At 31.4% G+C, this 13,619-nt stretch overlaps 1 protein-coding gene across 2 annotated transcripts in view; it reads left to right on the top strand.

The window, feature by feature from the left end:
* LOC126836359 (laminin subunit alpha-1) overlaps window positions 1–13,619 on the top strand; it is a 43,585-nt gene that overhangs the window by 11,451 nt on the left and 18,515 nt on the right. The window contains exon 2 of one of the 2 annotated variants that reach the window (XM_050569635.1): window positions 7,511–7,797. In XM_050569635.1, coding sequence (XP_050425592.1) covers window positions 7,511–7,797 — 287 coding nt within the window. Of the gene's footprint in view, window positions 1–7,507; window positions 7,798–13,619 lie in introns of both variants that reach the window. The other variant, XM_050569634.1, reaches the window with a different exon arrangement.

The raw sequence follows: 13,619 nt of genomic DNA, 5'->3' as shown, positions 1-13,619 counted from the left end.
GATTCTGGGTCTTTGATTAAAATTAAAACAATAGTAAGGACATGTACTTCCAAGTCTGTTCAATACTTCTTAGTCAGCTGCTGCCAACATGAAATACATTCCATACAGTTGACTGGTTAGGTGTAGTTAAAATTTTTATTTTGCTGGTGATCTGTATTTCGGTGTCTCGTCAATGAGTCATTCTACATATTTCATGGTCTGCGACAGTCGTGTATAATAGGTAGTGTATAATTAGATAACGTTCATTACAATCTATACATAAAAAAATGGCTTGAAAAAAGCTTTAAAACATAATATATACAGCGCAGACGATTTCTATCCGACTAAAACTTTGTATAATAACAATAAATATGAAAGAATAAGCATTCAGTTTTATTATTAAAACTCTTTTCTTTTACATTTGTTTTAAAGTATTAGAATACACTTATACATATAAATCCAAAACGTAAGCCCGCTTTAATTGCGTATGCAAACACAAATCCAATTAGAGTTTATTTAGCTGTAAAAGTTTTTATGAATCGTCGACCGAATGAATTTAACTATGGTTTTTATATAATTTCCAGCTTTTGTCGGACTGTATAAATTCTCCTAGAAACGTGAACGCTAATAAAAGCAGGGCTTGTTTTACTAGATTACTGTTTCACAAAAAAAAAAACATTATTTTACGTTTCTTTTTATGTACAGGTATATCCTCTCGATAATTATTGAATGGAAAAACATGTCCAACGCATGACAGTGTAATTATTATTTCACTACACTGCCGTTTTATTTTATTATACTAAAAAGTCTTTGTGTACCTTGGGTGCAGTTTTTTCTGGGCCAGGACGTTTCAAGTAATTAACTTATAAGAGTAACCTTCCTTCAAAAAAAAAAAACCTAACATCGTCGTTACCTAAATCTGTAATTAAATATATTTCAATCATTTATATATATATATATACTTCGGGTACAATCGGCTATAAATATTATTGAGTGTACAGTTGCGGAGACAAGGAGCCCTTTTTTAATCTTGATCGATGCGGCCCCCGTTAATGAAATACCGGTAGAAGAGACATTTAAGGTAGTTTAACTTGTGTATACTCAGCAGGTAAATAAAACACCAGGGTTTTACAGCCAACCCGGTGCAATAATTACAAGAATATGTATGTGCTATGTAAATATACATTTCAGCAACGTACCTACTATAATGTATAAGATATACCAGCTGTATCAATCATGAATCAACATTGTATTGCAAAAGCATAATTTGTCTTAAAGTCAACAATTTATTGAAAATAAAAAACAATAGATTAAGCAGTATTTTTTTTTAACTTATCTTAGAATAACTTTAGAATCTATCGTGGAATATTAAATGTTTTATATTTGTCCCATACTAGAAATATTTTCTCGAAGGTCTTAAAATATATTTTAAGGGTGCTAGGCCTCCTGAATCCCCTTTACACCATTGACTAACGGTTATTAACTGTATGCTAATAATTATAATTTGGCCTTTTTTTTAAAAAAATGTATATTACAATTGTTCGTACACCTTACAGTGGAATAAATTAAACTAGACATTTTTGCTAAGTAGTTCACTACCACGAGAATATCATTATATTTTTCTTAACCCCACACGAAGTAGGACGACTTGAACAATACACAATTTTATTCGAATATAATTATTGTTCATAAAAATTAAAGCGAGTATATCTGTATACAATCTGCAACGTTTTGTTATTGTCTTACTTAATAATATTAATTTAAAAAAAAGCAACGTTTTATTTAACTAGTAGGAACGCGATATCGCATTGCTGCTTGATTTTTATCGTTATTTCAAATACAATCTAAATAATAAAAAGTCTTTCAGCTGTATGAAACGTATCGCAGCTAGTTGTTATTATTATTTATATATATTTTTTTGGTATTTGATTATCGCGTTTGAATCTCAGCGAAATGTCTCCAGGCGATTATGCCGTTTGGCAAAAACAGCTAAAATATGACTTTAAAAGTAAATATTACAATGATGTGAAAATGACTTACATAGAAAAAGATAAGATAGACCGCCGCCTAATTTACGTGCGAATTTATAACCCCGTGATAAATGTGTTAACGATATTATATCTCAGTAAAATAATAACATTTTATAAAAAATGTAACTAGATATTAGTTTTGTAATCTAGGGAGTAAGAACGAATAGACCACCGGATCAAAAAATCTAAATCCGATAAAATTTAAACCGTTATTAACCCTGAAACAAAAATACTAAAAAGTTATTAAAAACAAATTTGAATTCTATTCTTGCGTAAAAATATGACTATTCTTTGGCAAGTAATAGTTTTCCATATTTTGATGTAGAAAAATACATTGCGTCTAAAATAAAAATACATAAAAAATAAAATACATTGAATCTAAGATTTTATTTAAAGAAAAATGTTTTTAAAAAATAGTGCTTAGCGTTTATCTATTAAGAATATTAAACAAATTTTGTATTTGGTAAGAAACTCTTTTTTTTTTTTTTAATTTTTTTTTTTGTCATAAAACTATAATTGTGGTATAATATACTACTGGCGTTTAAAATAAACAGATAAACTTTTTTAATGGTTAAAATAGGTATAGGTCGATTTGGTGTACTTAAGTCGTAATGACATACTTTTTAAATAAAACTAGAAAATACTAAACATTCAGTTATAAAATATAGTAATCTACTAGTGATGAGAATCCAAAAATCCGGATTTTTCAAAAAAACGCTTTTTAAGTCATTTGAAAATCATATAAGTGTTAAACACTATTACAATATAAAGATGTGTACTTAAGTAAAATTTGTTGATAAAAATTTAAAAAAAAAACTCTTAACTTTGTCTATAAAATGCTTTCGGATTTCGGATTTTCGGATTTCAACAAATCCGAAATTCATATTTATCAAAAAAATGTTACTTAGATATAGAGCTTTATATTGTAAAATTATTTAACACTTAAATGATTTTTAAGTAGCTTAAAAAGCGTTTTTTTGTGAAAATCCGGATTTTCCAATTCCCATCACTATAATCTACTATAAAATAGCGATAAATATAAAATAAAAAACCTTATAACAGCAAAAATCTTAAATATAATACGTTTTAAATTTATTAATATTATATATTTTATGATTTATAAACAAAATATACTATTGTCATTGCGATATTGTACCACATAGCTAATGCAAATAAGAATACAACTACAACAGATATTGCTATTTTATTTGTATATTTGTATATTATACTATTTGTTCGAAGCAGAACAAAAGAATCGACGAATAGCTTCGCCTTTTAAAATATCAAACAGTCTGTTAAAACCATTGTCTCTGTGTTGTCGTAACGATCTATAGAAGAAATGTTGTCAGTTAAGTATTTATTAATCGCGATGATTTTATTGGGCCAGTGGGTCGAAGAGATTCGTTGTGTTAGAACTGATAATCTACCTGCTAAGTATACCCGACTATTAAAGATTCGCACGGGTTACCCAAAAGAAGAACCTAATTTGGATATTTCAAATTTAACTCCTGCAGACATAAAAACACTAAAAAGGAAAGTGAGCCATGCGCTCACGTGCAATCACTTGTACAGCGGTTTGCTTTACGTTTGGCTAACACGTAGTGTATTGGAAAACGGAAAAGAGTTTGAAAAGGTAAATAAAATATCAAAATATTTTTCGGACCTGGCCACGGAGATGATTACATTTATGCGCCTCAATGCCAAACGCTCAGAATTGGACAGGGTTTGGTGGAATTACATGTACGCCATGTACTTTGAAAAGATGGTCAGCGGTGAAATAAAATACAATCCAGAAACCGTGTCTTCGTTTTGCTTAAAAATCGAAAAGGGCCTCTCTGATTCTGTACGCGATAAAGTTTGTGACGAAAACAACAATTTCAATGATCAATTGATCGCTTTTGGAAAGCAAAACAGCGAATATTTAAGTAAACGTAGATTTGTTGCCATCAATAATCTAATTGATACGATTTCCGGCGATCTTAAATGGAATGCCGGATTTTCAAGTAGTAATCTGTCTGGCAACACCCATACCGGATTTGCTATCAAACAAACGGATATGGATCAAAAAGTGTTACTGTTGGGTTACATTATGCGCACCTTCGGCGATTTTGATGACATTGATGTAACATTAAGGAAAATGGTCATAAACTACCGCCAAATCGCTGGTAGCGAAGACTTCGAAGAAACATTCAAAGGTCTTGCGAAATATCAAAGTGAATTCATTTCTATATTGAAAATCGTTATGCTCCAAATTATCAAAAAGCACATCCAATATATTATTGAGTGTTTACGGACTTCAAATAAAATATTCTTCCCCGAATCCTGCGTAAGTTTGTTGCACGATAATGCCACAGTAACCGGTGTCATTATGAAAATGTCTACTCAATTACATCGGTTTTTAAAGTTCTTAGACATAAGGTCCGACGACGATGACTTCGTGACTGTACTATCCCTCTTTCAGCATTCTGTTTTTAAGTCAACTGATTTTCGAAATGCCCTTATAGAAATCGTTAAGACTATGCCACCCCTCTCAAGAAAATTAGAAGGTTGCAAACTTATATTCACCAAACCCAATGACGAAGAGCATGTGAAACAATCGTTAAAAAACATTGAAGAGGAGACTAAACGCTTGGGAATAATGGTCGACGAGGGAGTTTCTTCGGAAATACTTCCATTTAAAGATAGTCTCACGAGAGCTACTGTTTTTGTCGATTTCCTGGTTGCCAGTTTAAAAGACACTGACTTCGGTATCATTCAATCGTTTATTCGATTCTCGGGTATGGTAGATGTAATACAAATTGATTCAGAAAATGAAGAAGGAGATAGCGACAAGGAAAACTAATTAGAAATGCTTAAAACTTGAATTTTAAATGTGTTATAATATCATATATTGCCAAGCATTATTGTATTTAATAACTCATGAAAAAAAAATACACATTATCATAATTAATATATAATCGTTTTATTTTATAGATCCTAAGACTTAAAATACCCCCATTATATTCTGCTTTTTTGACTACATTCGGTGCAATATTTCTAATATAAAGGCCGTATTATTAAAAGATCGAGTAAGTTCAAAAGTTATCGTCAATCCAAACACAAAAGTATGAAACAAAAAAATATATCATTGTAAAACTAAGACCGTCGTAGTTTGACATTAAAGCTAAAAAAAAAATAAGTAAAACATTTGTGTAGAATAAATATAAAACGTTATAGGTAGGCATTGTTTGGATTGGATTGGTTATGTAAATATTCAGCTATAAGTTTTACAAAACAATACTGAATTATTACCAAACCATTTTAAGGAACAAGTGTTGTTGTTTTGAAAGAACGATAAAAAATAAAATTAACATTGCTTATCATATAACCTTGGTATCTTTTATGCAAGAAACTATATAATATCAAAAAAACAATTCATGTGCTGATGGTAAATTACTTTGGGTTCGGTGTAAAATCATTACGTTAGGATAACTGTTGTAATTTAAGGTACAAAAAAATATGACTTCAGTGAAACATTTACTGGTGATAGCGACTTTGGCGTGCCTGTGTGTAGATAACCAAGGTTTTTGTCTAGACGATGATAAAGAATACAAGACGATACTAGAGACAGACACGGGATACGATTAAAAGGATTTAGTAAGTACTTTGTCAGATAAAAATACAAAGGTCGATATCAAAAAGCTAGAACGCAAGATCATCGATGACCTCAAGTGCAGTTTTACTTTTAGAGGTTTCCATTACGTCCAGCTCAGTCGATATTTAATTGAAAACGGAAACCAAGAGACTTTCAATGTTATCAAAGATATACCACACTTTTTTTTTGACAATTCAGCCTCGTCTATGTTAACGATACTGCAAAACTACGGTCAGAGTGCGTCCATGGATTCTATTTGGTGGATATACATGTACTCGGTGTACTTTAGAATGTTAGTAACCGACGATGTAGAGTACAATAGAGCAGTGGTGTCGTCCACGTGTAACGACGTCGAAGCGAACCTCTTGAAATTTTTGACTCAATGTAATCCAAACACTACATCCAACTACACAAACGAAAATTTCAGAAAATCTGATCTGAAGGAATCTGAGGATTCGTTTGAAGAGATATCTTCGTCGATCTTAGCACACGCACAAAAAGTCGCCTATCAGATAGCATACAATCAAAAGTTGAATGGCATGAATTATGGCCAAGAATATTTCTCATGGAATCGGCTGAATTTAAGTAATTTGATGAATCCCGCTAAAAATAAATTGAAATACTTAGTGTGCGATTTCGGAGAGCTCATCGATTGTGATTTGACGTTAAGCAAAATGTTTCAAGATTACAACACGATAAAAGATAACCAACACATTATTGAACGGTTCACGAGCCTTAGACGATTCCAAAGTAAATTTATTTGTCTATTGAAAATCATTATACTGCAGATAATCATAAAGCACATGCACTTTGTTAACAAGCTGTTGCTGTGTTCAAGTGATTGTGTGGTGAGCACGCCGTTGCAATTTGCTTTGATGTACATCCCCATTACTTTGGCTCGTTTCAATATAAGTATGTCCGTTCAACTGAAAAAATTTGAGAGCCTTTTGAACTTGCATAACAACGACGAATTGGTGTACGTAAGGAGACTATTTCATCGTCCTATATTGAACTTTCTTAACTTAACCTACAACGAAGACGTAATCAGACATGTAACAACAAGTCTAAATAAGCTATCGATGGAATTTTACGATAGCAAACTCTTATACCCCACGTCCCTGGGTAAAGAATACCTTAAAAAATCTTTAGAAAACATTGAAGCCATTTCCAAAAGTATGAATATAACTTACGGCATGCGCATTGCTTCGGCAAAACGTCCACTAACTATTAGCGTATTGAGTGCCATAGTTTTTGTGTATTTCATCCAACTGTTTAGGAGAGATTTTAACTTCGAGGCAATACAATCGTTTATAAGGTTCACGCTAACTTTAAAAGATAATAATGCGGACACTAGCGATGCCACCACTGAAGCATTAAATACTGAAATATAATGGATATTGAATCAACATTTGAATAGCATAATCATTTATTTTTGTGTAATTGAATATTGTTCATATTTTTATGTTTATATAGACCATAGGTATATTGTTATACACATATATGTATCGTATTCTTTTATCTATGAGTTGTAAACATTTTAATTGCTATTATAAATAAAGTTGTACTTATTACACTTGTCTAAAATTGTGTGAAAAAGATGCTAAATATAGAAAAAATTCCAGACTGTGTATCTAATTATTAGGTCGAATAGTCAGTCAAAGTGTCTAATTTATTTCGTTTAACTAACATAAAAAAATCTCGGTGTTCTTCTCCCGTGTCGAGTAAAGTAACAATTTGTTTCCTAGCTTTGTAGAGATGAAACTTTTAGCCGACATGTATTGATTATCTTAATTTTTCTTTTTATGATCAACATATAAAACTGTGTTTTTGATTATTCTAATGAATTGATTTGGTTTTGACACAGAAGGAAAGGCATTGTACCCGTCCATTTTCAACTTGGCGTCTCGGGCACTGGTAACAGCCAACGCCACGTGCGGGGAAGCAGAAAATGGTGGTCCCGAGGTTTACTGTCGGTTCAGCGGTGCCAGCAACGTTCAAACGTGTGGTGTTTGTGACGCCCGGGCAGGAGACCCAGCCAAAGCCCATGGGCCAGGCAAAATGGTCGATAACAGCACAGGCACTTGGTGGCAGAGTCCTTCACTACAAACCGGTGACCGTTACCAATACGTCACATTGAACATAGACTTGAAACAGGTGAGTAAAATTAACTTTAAGACAAACTTCCAAAAGTCTGGATGATATAAAATTGATCTTATAGTTAGTAAATTACAAGTGTCCAAATACAAATATTATAGGTACTGGAAATTAATTAAATTATCTACAAAGTTTATGGTTACAGCCTATCCTTACACAATGGCTTTGCCAACGTTTCAAAAGATTTTCATCTTCCATCTTCTGTGTAATGTATTGCTGGTGCGATGTTACTCGTTCCGTTAAAACTTGTAGACTGACACTGAAATGATCGTCTCCGCTGGCACAGGTTATATAAGTCGATGCATGGTATACCCCCAATATTTTTTTCTTGCAATACATCCTGTACAAACTTTAACAAAATTATTGAAAAATTAATTTCCAAGACCCAAACTGAAGAAATAAAAATTTCAAATCTATATTAGTACTACATTTATATCAGACGACGTTACACTAATTGATTTATGATTGGTAGTTTGAAAAACCAGTATTTTTTTAATTACAAAATATGTTTAGTTCCTCACTTATAGAAGAAATGATTTATGTAAACATGACACAATTTACGTACAAGAACTCATATTAAAACTAAAGATAAGGCTATCGAGATTAATTTGTATAAACGACTGAGAAAATAATTCATATTAAAAGGTATTTTTTCTCTGATAATGCTTATATTTTTAAGAAATATTAAATTAAAAATTTGGACGCCTTCGCATTTAAACTTTTTTTAATTTTCATTACAAAATATGTTCTTTGATAAAAATATATAAAACATTTTAGACAGATCGTACTATATAAAATTTCATATTTACAAATATAAATAGTATTTTACAATACAAATCATTATCGATAGATAACAAAACATTATCAGAAAGGATCTTTCAGTATCCGTTACTCTCAACTGGAAACTTAGTATGTTGACTCTAGTTAGACAACAGTTAATAACTGAGAATCAGACTTGACTGAGTTATGCCATAGATAAGGCTAGAACAAAGTATTCTATGATTGGGTAGGTTTATGTAGAAGGGTGAAAGCACAATACAATTGAAAAAAGGATAGAGCATTTTTTTTAAAGCTATTTCTTATTCTTTGTTAGAAGCTTGTATATTGCATTTTCTCGATTCGGCGCTATCCGACAGAAAAGAAAAATAGGTGAATCCAATTTGAGAGACTATAAATTTGTAAGTCGTGTAAGGTTAAAAAGGAATTGCAAATACTTTGTTATTAATTCAACGAATCTCGATAAAATCGTTATTGCTTTTAAAGGCAACCATTTTCGGCTTTCAAGAACACACTTTAAACACACGGCGTGCATACCAATTTTAAGTGTCACATTATTATAATAAAATATACTAGCTACAGTGTTTTTCGAAAAAGCTTTTTCGCAAACTTAAACATTTTCGCGCCTTGTGCAAATATTGGTCCATGCTAAACGCGTTTCGTTCAAATTCTACTGCCGCTCAACGTGTGTTTGCATAATATATTATTATTATTACTGTTGTAGTATTCAACGATAAAATAATAATAATAGTACTTGCGTGTATCGACTTACCTACATGTTTAAACTCTACTTGGGGTACAAGCGCAATATTAAAATGCACACAGCGAGGGCTAACAAAACGGCAAACAATTTAAATATATTGTATGAATATAGTTATTAGTTTGTATACATCTAAACGCGTTTTCCGAACTGTAATGAAAAAAACATGGGCCATAATACTTACACAGGGTTAATATTAGTTTTAGGATTTACTGTTAAAGGTCGAGTGATTTTTAGAAAATTCTCCATTTTTCATTAAAAAAAAAAAACATATTTGTATACTAACAAACAATCATTTCTTTTGTTATGTGTATTCTTTAAACCATTTTTGTAAAAAACATACATCAAATATATTACTAAACTCCAGAACAGATTTCATAAAAAATATACATTTGAAAACAAGAGTATAAACAATTAGTGGAATACTAATACCAATATTTTTCAAAAGTTCTTAATTATTAAACAGCATACCTATTAACTTAAAACCATAATATTGATAATCCACTTTTATCGTTAATTTTGTTTATTCTACATACTTCTGTAAACCAAGGTATGATGATGTAGTTGTCTGACGATTTTGTTTCGGTGTCTTGGAAAAACAATACATTAGTGTTTTAAAATATTTTGTCTGCAATTATTTGGTCTATATATTTTTACAAAGATCTTATACTGTAAAAAACGCAACAAAAAAAAATCAGTGAATTGTTACAAAAAAATTGTTTTACCAGTGGGCAGTGTGTGTATAATAATTAAAACAATTATTGGTTTTAGTTATTAGGAAAGTTAAAAATAAAGGAAGACGATAATCACTTTGAACAACACTAATAAACCGGGGTTTATACTGTTGTGTTTATAAACATACACAGTATCAACAGCTGTTACGGATATAATATCATCATCAAATATTGAGTAGATATATTAGCTTGTTCTGTGGTTTATATTGGTTACCGGGTGAAAGTTTAGTAAATAGGTACTAGGTACTTGGTCACTTATAAACATTAACTAACGAAAAACATTAGTAACAAATTTCGTATACGGTGGAGTTTAAATTATTCGGTGTACAATAATGTTCATTACTAACAATGAGAAAATATTTTAAAATACTGCTAAGTCGTTTCAATTATTAAACTAATGTCTAGTATTTCAGATGTTGGATTTCAACCTATAGCAGTCATAATTTTTTTTTTTTTTTTCATTATTTTGTCGAAACCAGGAGGGTGATGAAAGAGGCGTGTAGCTCTTTCTGTTTACCCAGAGACATATTTTTAAGAGGACAGAAAAGCGTGGGCCTCAGGTGTCAAATTTTAAGTGTTGTTTGTTATTTAAAAGTAAACACAAACCACGGAGGTCTTAAACGATGGGCACAGCGGAAACCTTATGATAAATTATGACACCGAAAGACCGGAAACGTGTCCGTGTACACCCCAGTGCAAGGTATAATGCTAAATGCGTCTCTGTAATAATTTAGCTGTAACGGGATTATGCCAATGTTGTCAGATTAATAGTTTGCGATGATTATCGATATTTAAATGTTACAAGGGATCACCAGCTATAATATAGTTTTCAAGACAATGTTTGACTAGTTGGCGCGATCTGCTTTAAATCGTAAAAACAAACACTAACGAGAGAATAAAAATAAAATATTAGCAATCCGGATGCTCTCGGTTAACCAGACATAAATAGTGAATAAACAATGTGACTGCGTGGTAATTGCAGCTTTGAAACGCCATTCCCGAGGCAAACAAATAATAGGAAACGGTGAATGAGTTCTGGCATCAAAAGGAGCGCTTGCCGGTCGATTAGTTGGAACGTTTCCAAAACGCCGTTTTGAAAAAAATCGTATTGCCCATCGCCAACGTTAAATAATAACTAATAACAAATTTAATTTATTTTAATAATACATTTTCAAAAGTTTTTATTCCGAATATTTTCGCAAAGCAATTACGCGGTCCTCGACCATCCCCTTCAGGAAAGTGCGCTTTTTATTCAACCTAAACAACAATATAAACCGATATACATTTACAAAAACCAAAAAAAAGCCAGTACAATGGTGTCGGGGCATAGTGGGGTCGGAGCGGTCACAGGTCTACAGATTTTATTATAACTGAAAGTGATAAAATCACTTTTAAATAAACGCTTCGATGTGAATCTGTGGATAGTATGTTCAAACTAGTTTTATAGTGTGTTATAGTGGTTTAAAAGATATCGTGGGACCAGCAATAATGTACTTAAAATTTAATATTTAGTCTTGTGCAGGGTGGATACGATAAGGGTTGATCGTCTGTCTACAAAAATGTACTGTCATAGTTACCCATGTATCGTAATTAACAATATAATGAAAATATTTTCATTACCTGTTGACTGTTGATTCACACACATAGCAACCTAGAAACTGACTACGGCCAAAGTGTAAATTTACCCTATTTTTGGGTTTTTTCTTAATAAAAAAAAAATTTGACTACAGATTTTTGTATATGTTAAATCCATTTTAGATCTACCTTCGGTCTAATTTTCAGATCTATTTCTTTAAAACTTTACTTGAAAAAGTGAAATAAAGAAAAAAATTCTATCCCTTCTAAGGGAAAGGGTTTATGATATTTTTTTGGTTTGTTAATGTTTATCGATAGTACTATGTTTGAAGAACAATTCATATAAATTTGGAACATTTTCGACTATTTTTAAAAAAGTTATAGAGCATCGTAATTTTAAGTTGAAAAATTTGTAAATTTTTAGGTGTTTTTCTCGATTTTGATGGGAAAGGGTGACTTTTTTTAATTTTTTGGCTCAATTAAGTACCTTCCGAGTATGATTTCTGATCTATAAAGTTGCTACACAAAGCAATCGGTTCAGCGGTTTACGAGATATCGTGGGTCCAGAAACAAAAATAAAAACACAACATTGTAAAAACAATACCTTCTCAGCTCCGCATCGAAGCTAAAATCTATCGCTTCAACACATTGTTCACAAGCCCGTCGAATGACATATTAACAAAATTCGAAAAATGTCGAGCATGTTTGATAAAATAACCGTTTGGAATATTAAACTTTAAAAAAACACAAGGGCAAAGTTGTGAAAAACTTAGTGCATACATTAATACAATTTCCGAGTATACACTTTTAACGTAAGATACAAGCGAGGAAAAGTTTAACAGAATATTTTACACATCGAACTTAACAACCCTTACACATGCATTATGCGTGATACAGTGAAAAAAATAAGTTTCTACGAGTTTGAGCTGTTAATTGTACCGTGCAAAATCTGATTTCGAAAACAAATATCCATTTTTAAACGATCCGACGACCTTTTAATAAAATTTGATCATAAACTTGCGTTCGAAGGAATGCTTTTTAGTTAAATTTTATTATTACTGGCGATTAAGTCTCCAGTAGGTAAACAATAGCATCGACTATTTTTAAACTACACAAAATATATATGAGTTATAATCAAAATTAAATTCCTGGCAATCTATATAGTTACAACTTACAACGGTATCTTCTTCTTATTTGCCTTATCCCATACAAGAATAAAGCAGCTTGCCAAAACTAATCTCTCTCTCCGAAAATCTTTAATCATCAACTTCTTAATGTACCTACCCTATATCTAAATCCTTCTAATGTAAACTCTTTTACTTACTTGTTTTATTATTATTTTACAATCCTCTCTTCATTTGACATACCTAGTACCTACCAGCACTATCACTATCTGTTCACTCTCATTTTTCGTTCGTTTGGAGCAACTTTTTTTCTTATGACCCGACATTTTTATTTCAAGTACATACTCTTACTTCCATTTCATTAACAACAAATACATTTATTACTTTTTTGATAAAGTCTAGCTATAATAGCTTCAGTTTTATAAATAATAAACTTATTTAGTACTTAGTATGCCGTACAATATACCCTTGACGAACATCTTTTAACATTTAGACAATATCTGTATGTGCTATTCAAAATTTAATACCAGAATTATTTTGATCTATTGTAGTTCTTAGTGTTATAATTTCATGCCTACCATTTGTATGGGATAAGGCAAAGAAGAAGACGAGAAGGAGATTGTTATAATTTCATATAATAAACATTTTATCGTTTCGATTATAGCTTAAGTTTTATTTATTGAATCTCGAATGGTTCCGGGTGAAACGATCTGTAAGTTATTGGAATTAGTTTTAAAGAAAAATGGTCGTATGGTTAAGACCCGACCGAAGTGTAGGTTGCCGTTGCACAATATTACTTTGGTCGTTCAGTTTTTCTTGTTCCCGCCCCATCAATTCCCTCCCCATGACCCT

The sequence above is a fragment of the Adelges cooleyi genome, unplaced genomic scaffold, assembly GCF_023614345.1.
Source record: "Adelges cooleyi isolate 19-005CV unplaced genomic scaffold, UGA_ACOO_1.1 ACOO_flye_CR_arks_rails_tigmint_CR_PRNA_247, whole genome shotgun sequence".
NCBI lineage: Eukaryota > Metazoa > Arthropoda > Insecta > Hemiptera > Adelgidae > Adelges > Adelges cooleyi.
The sequence above is the reverse complement of the archived record's forward strand: the minus strand, read 5'-3'. Positions and strand labels throughout refer to the sequence as shown.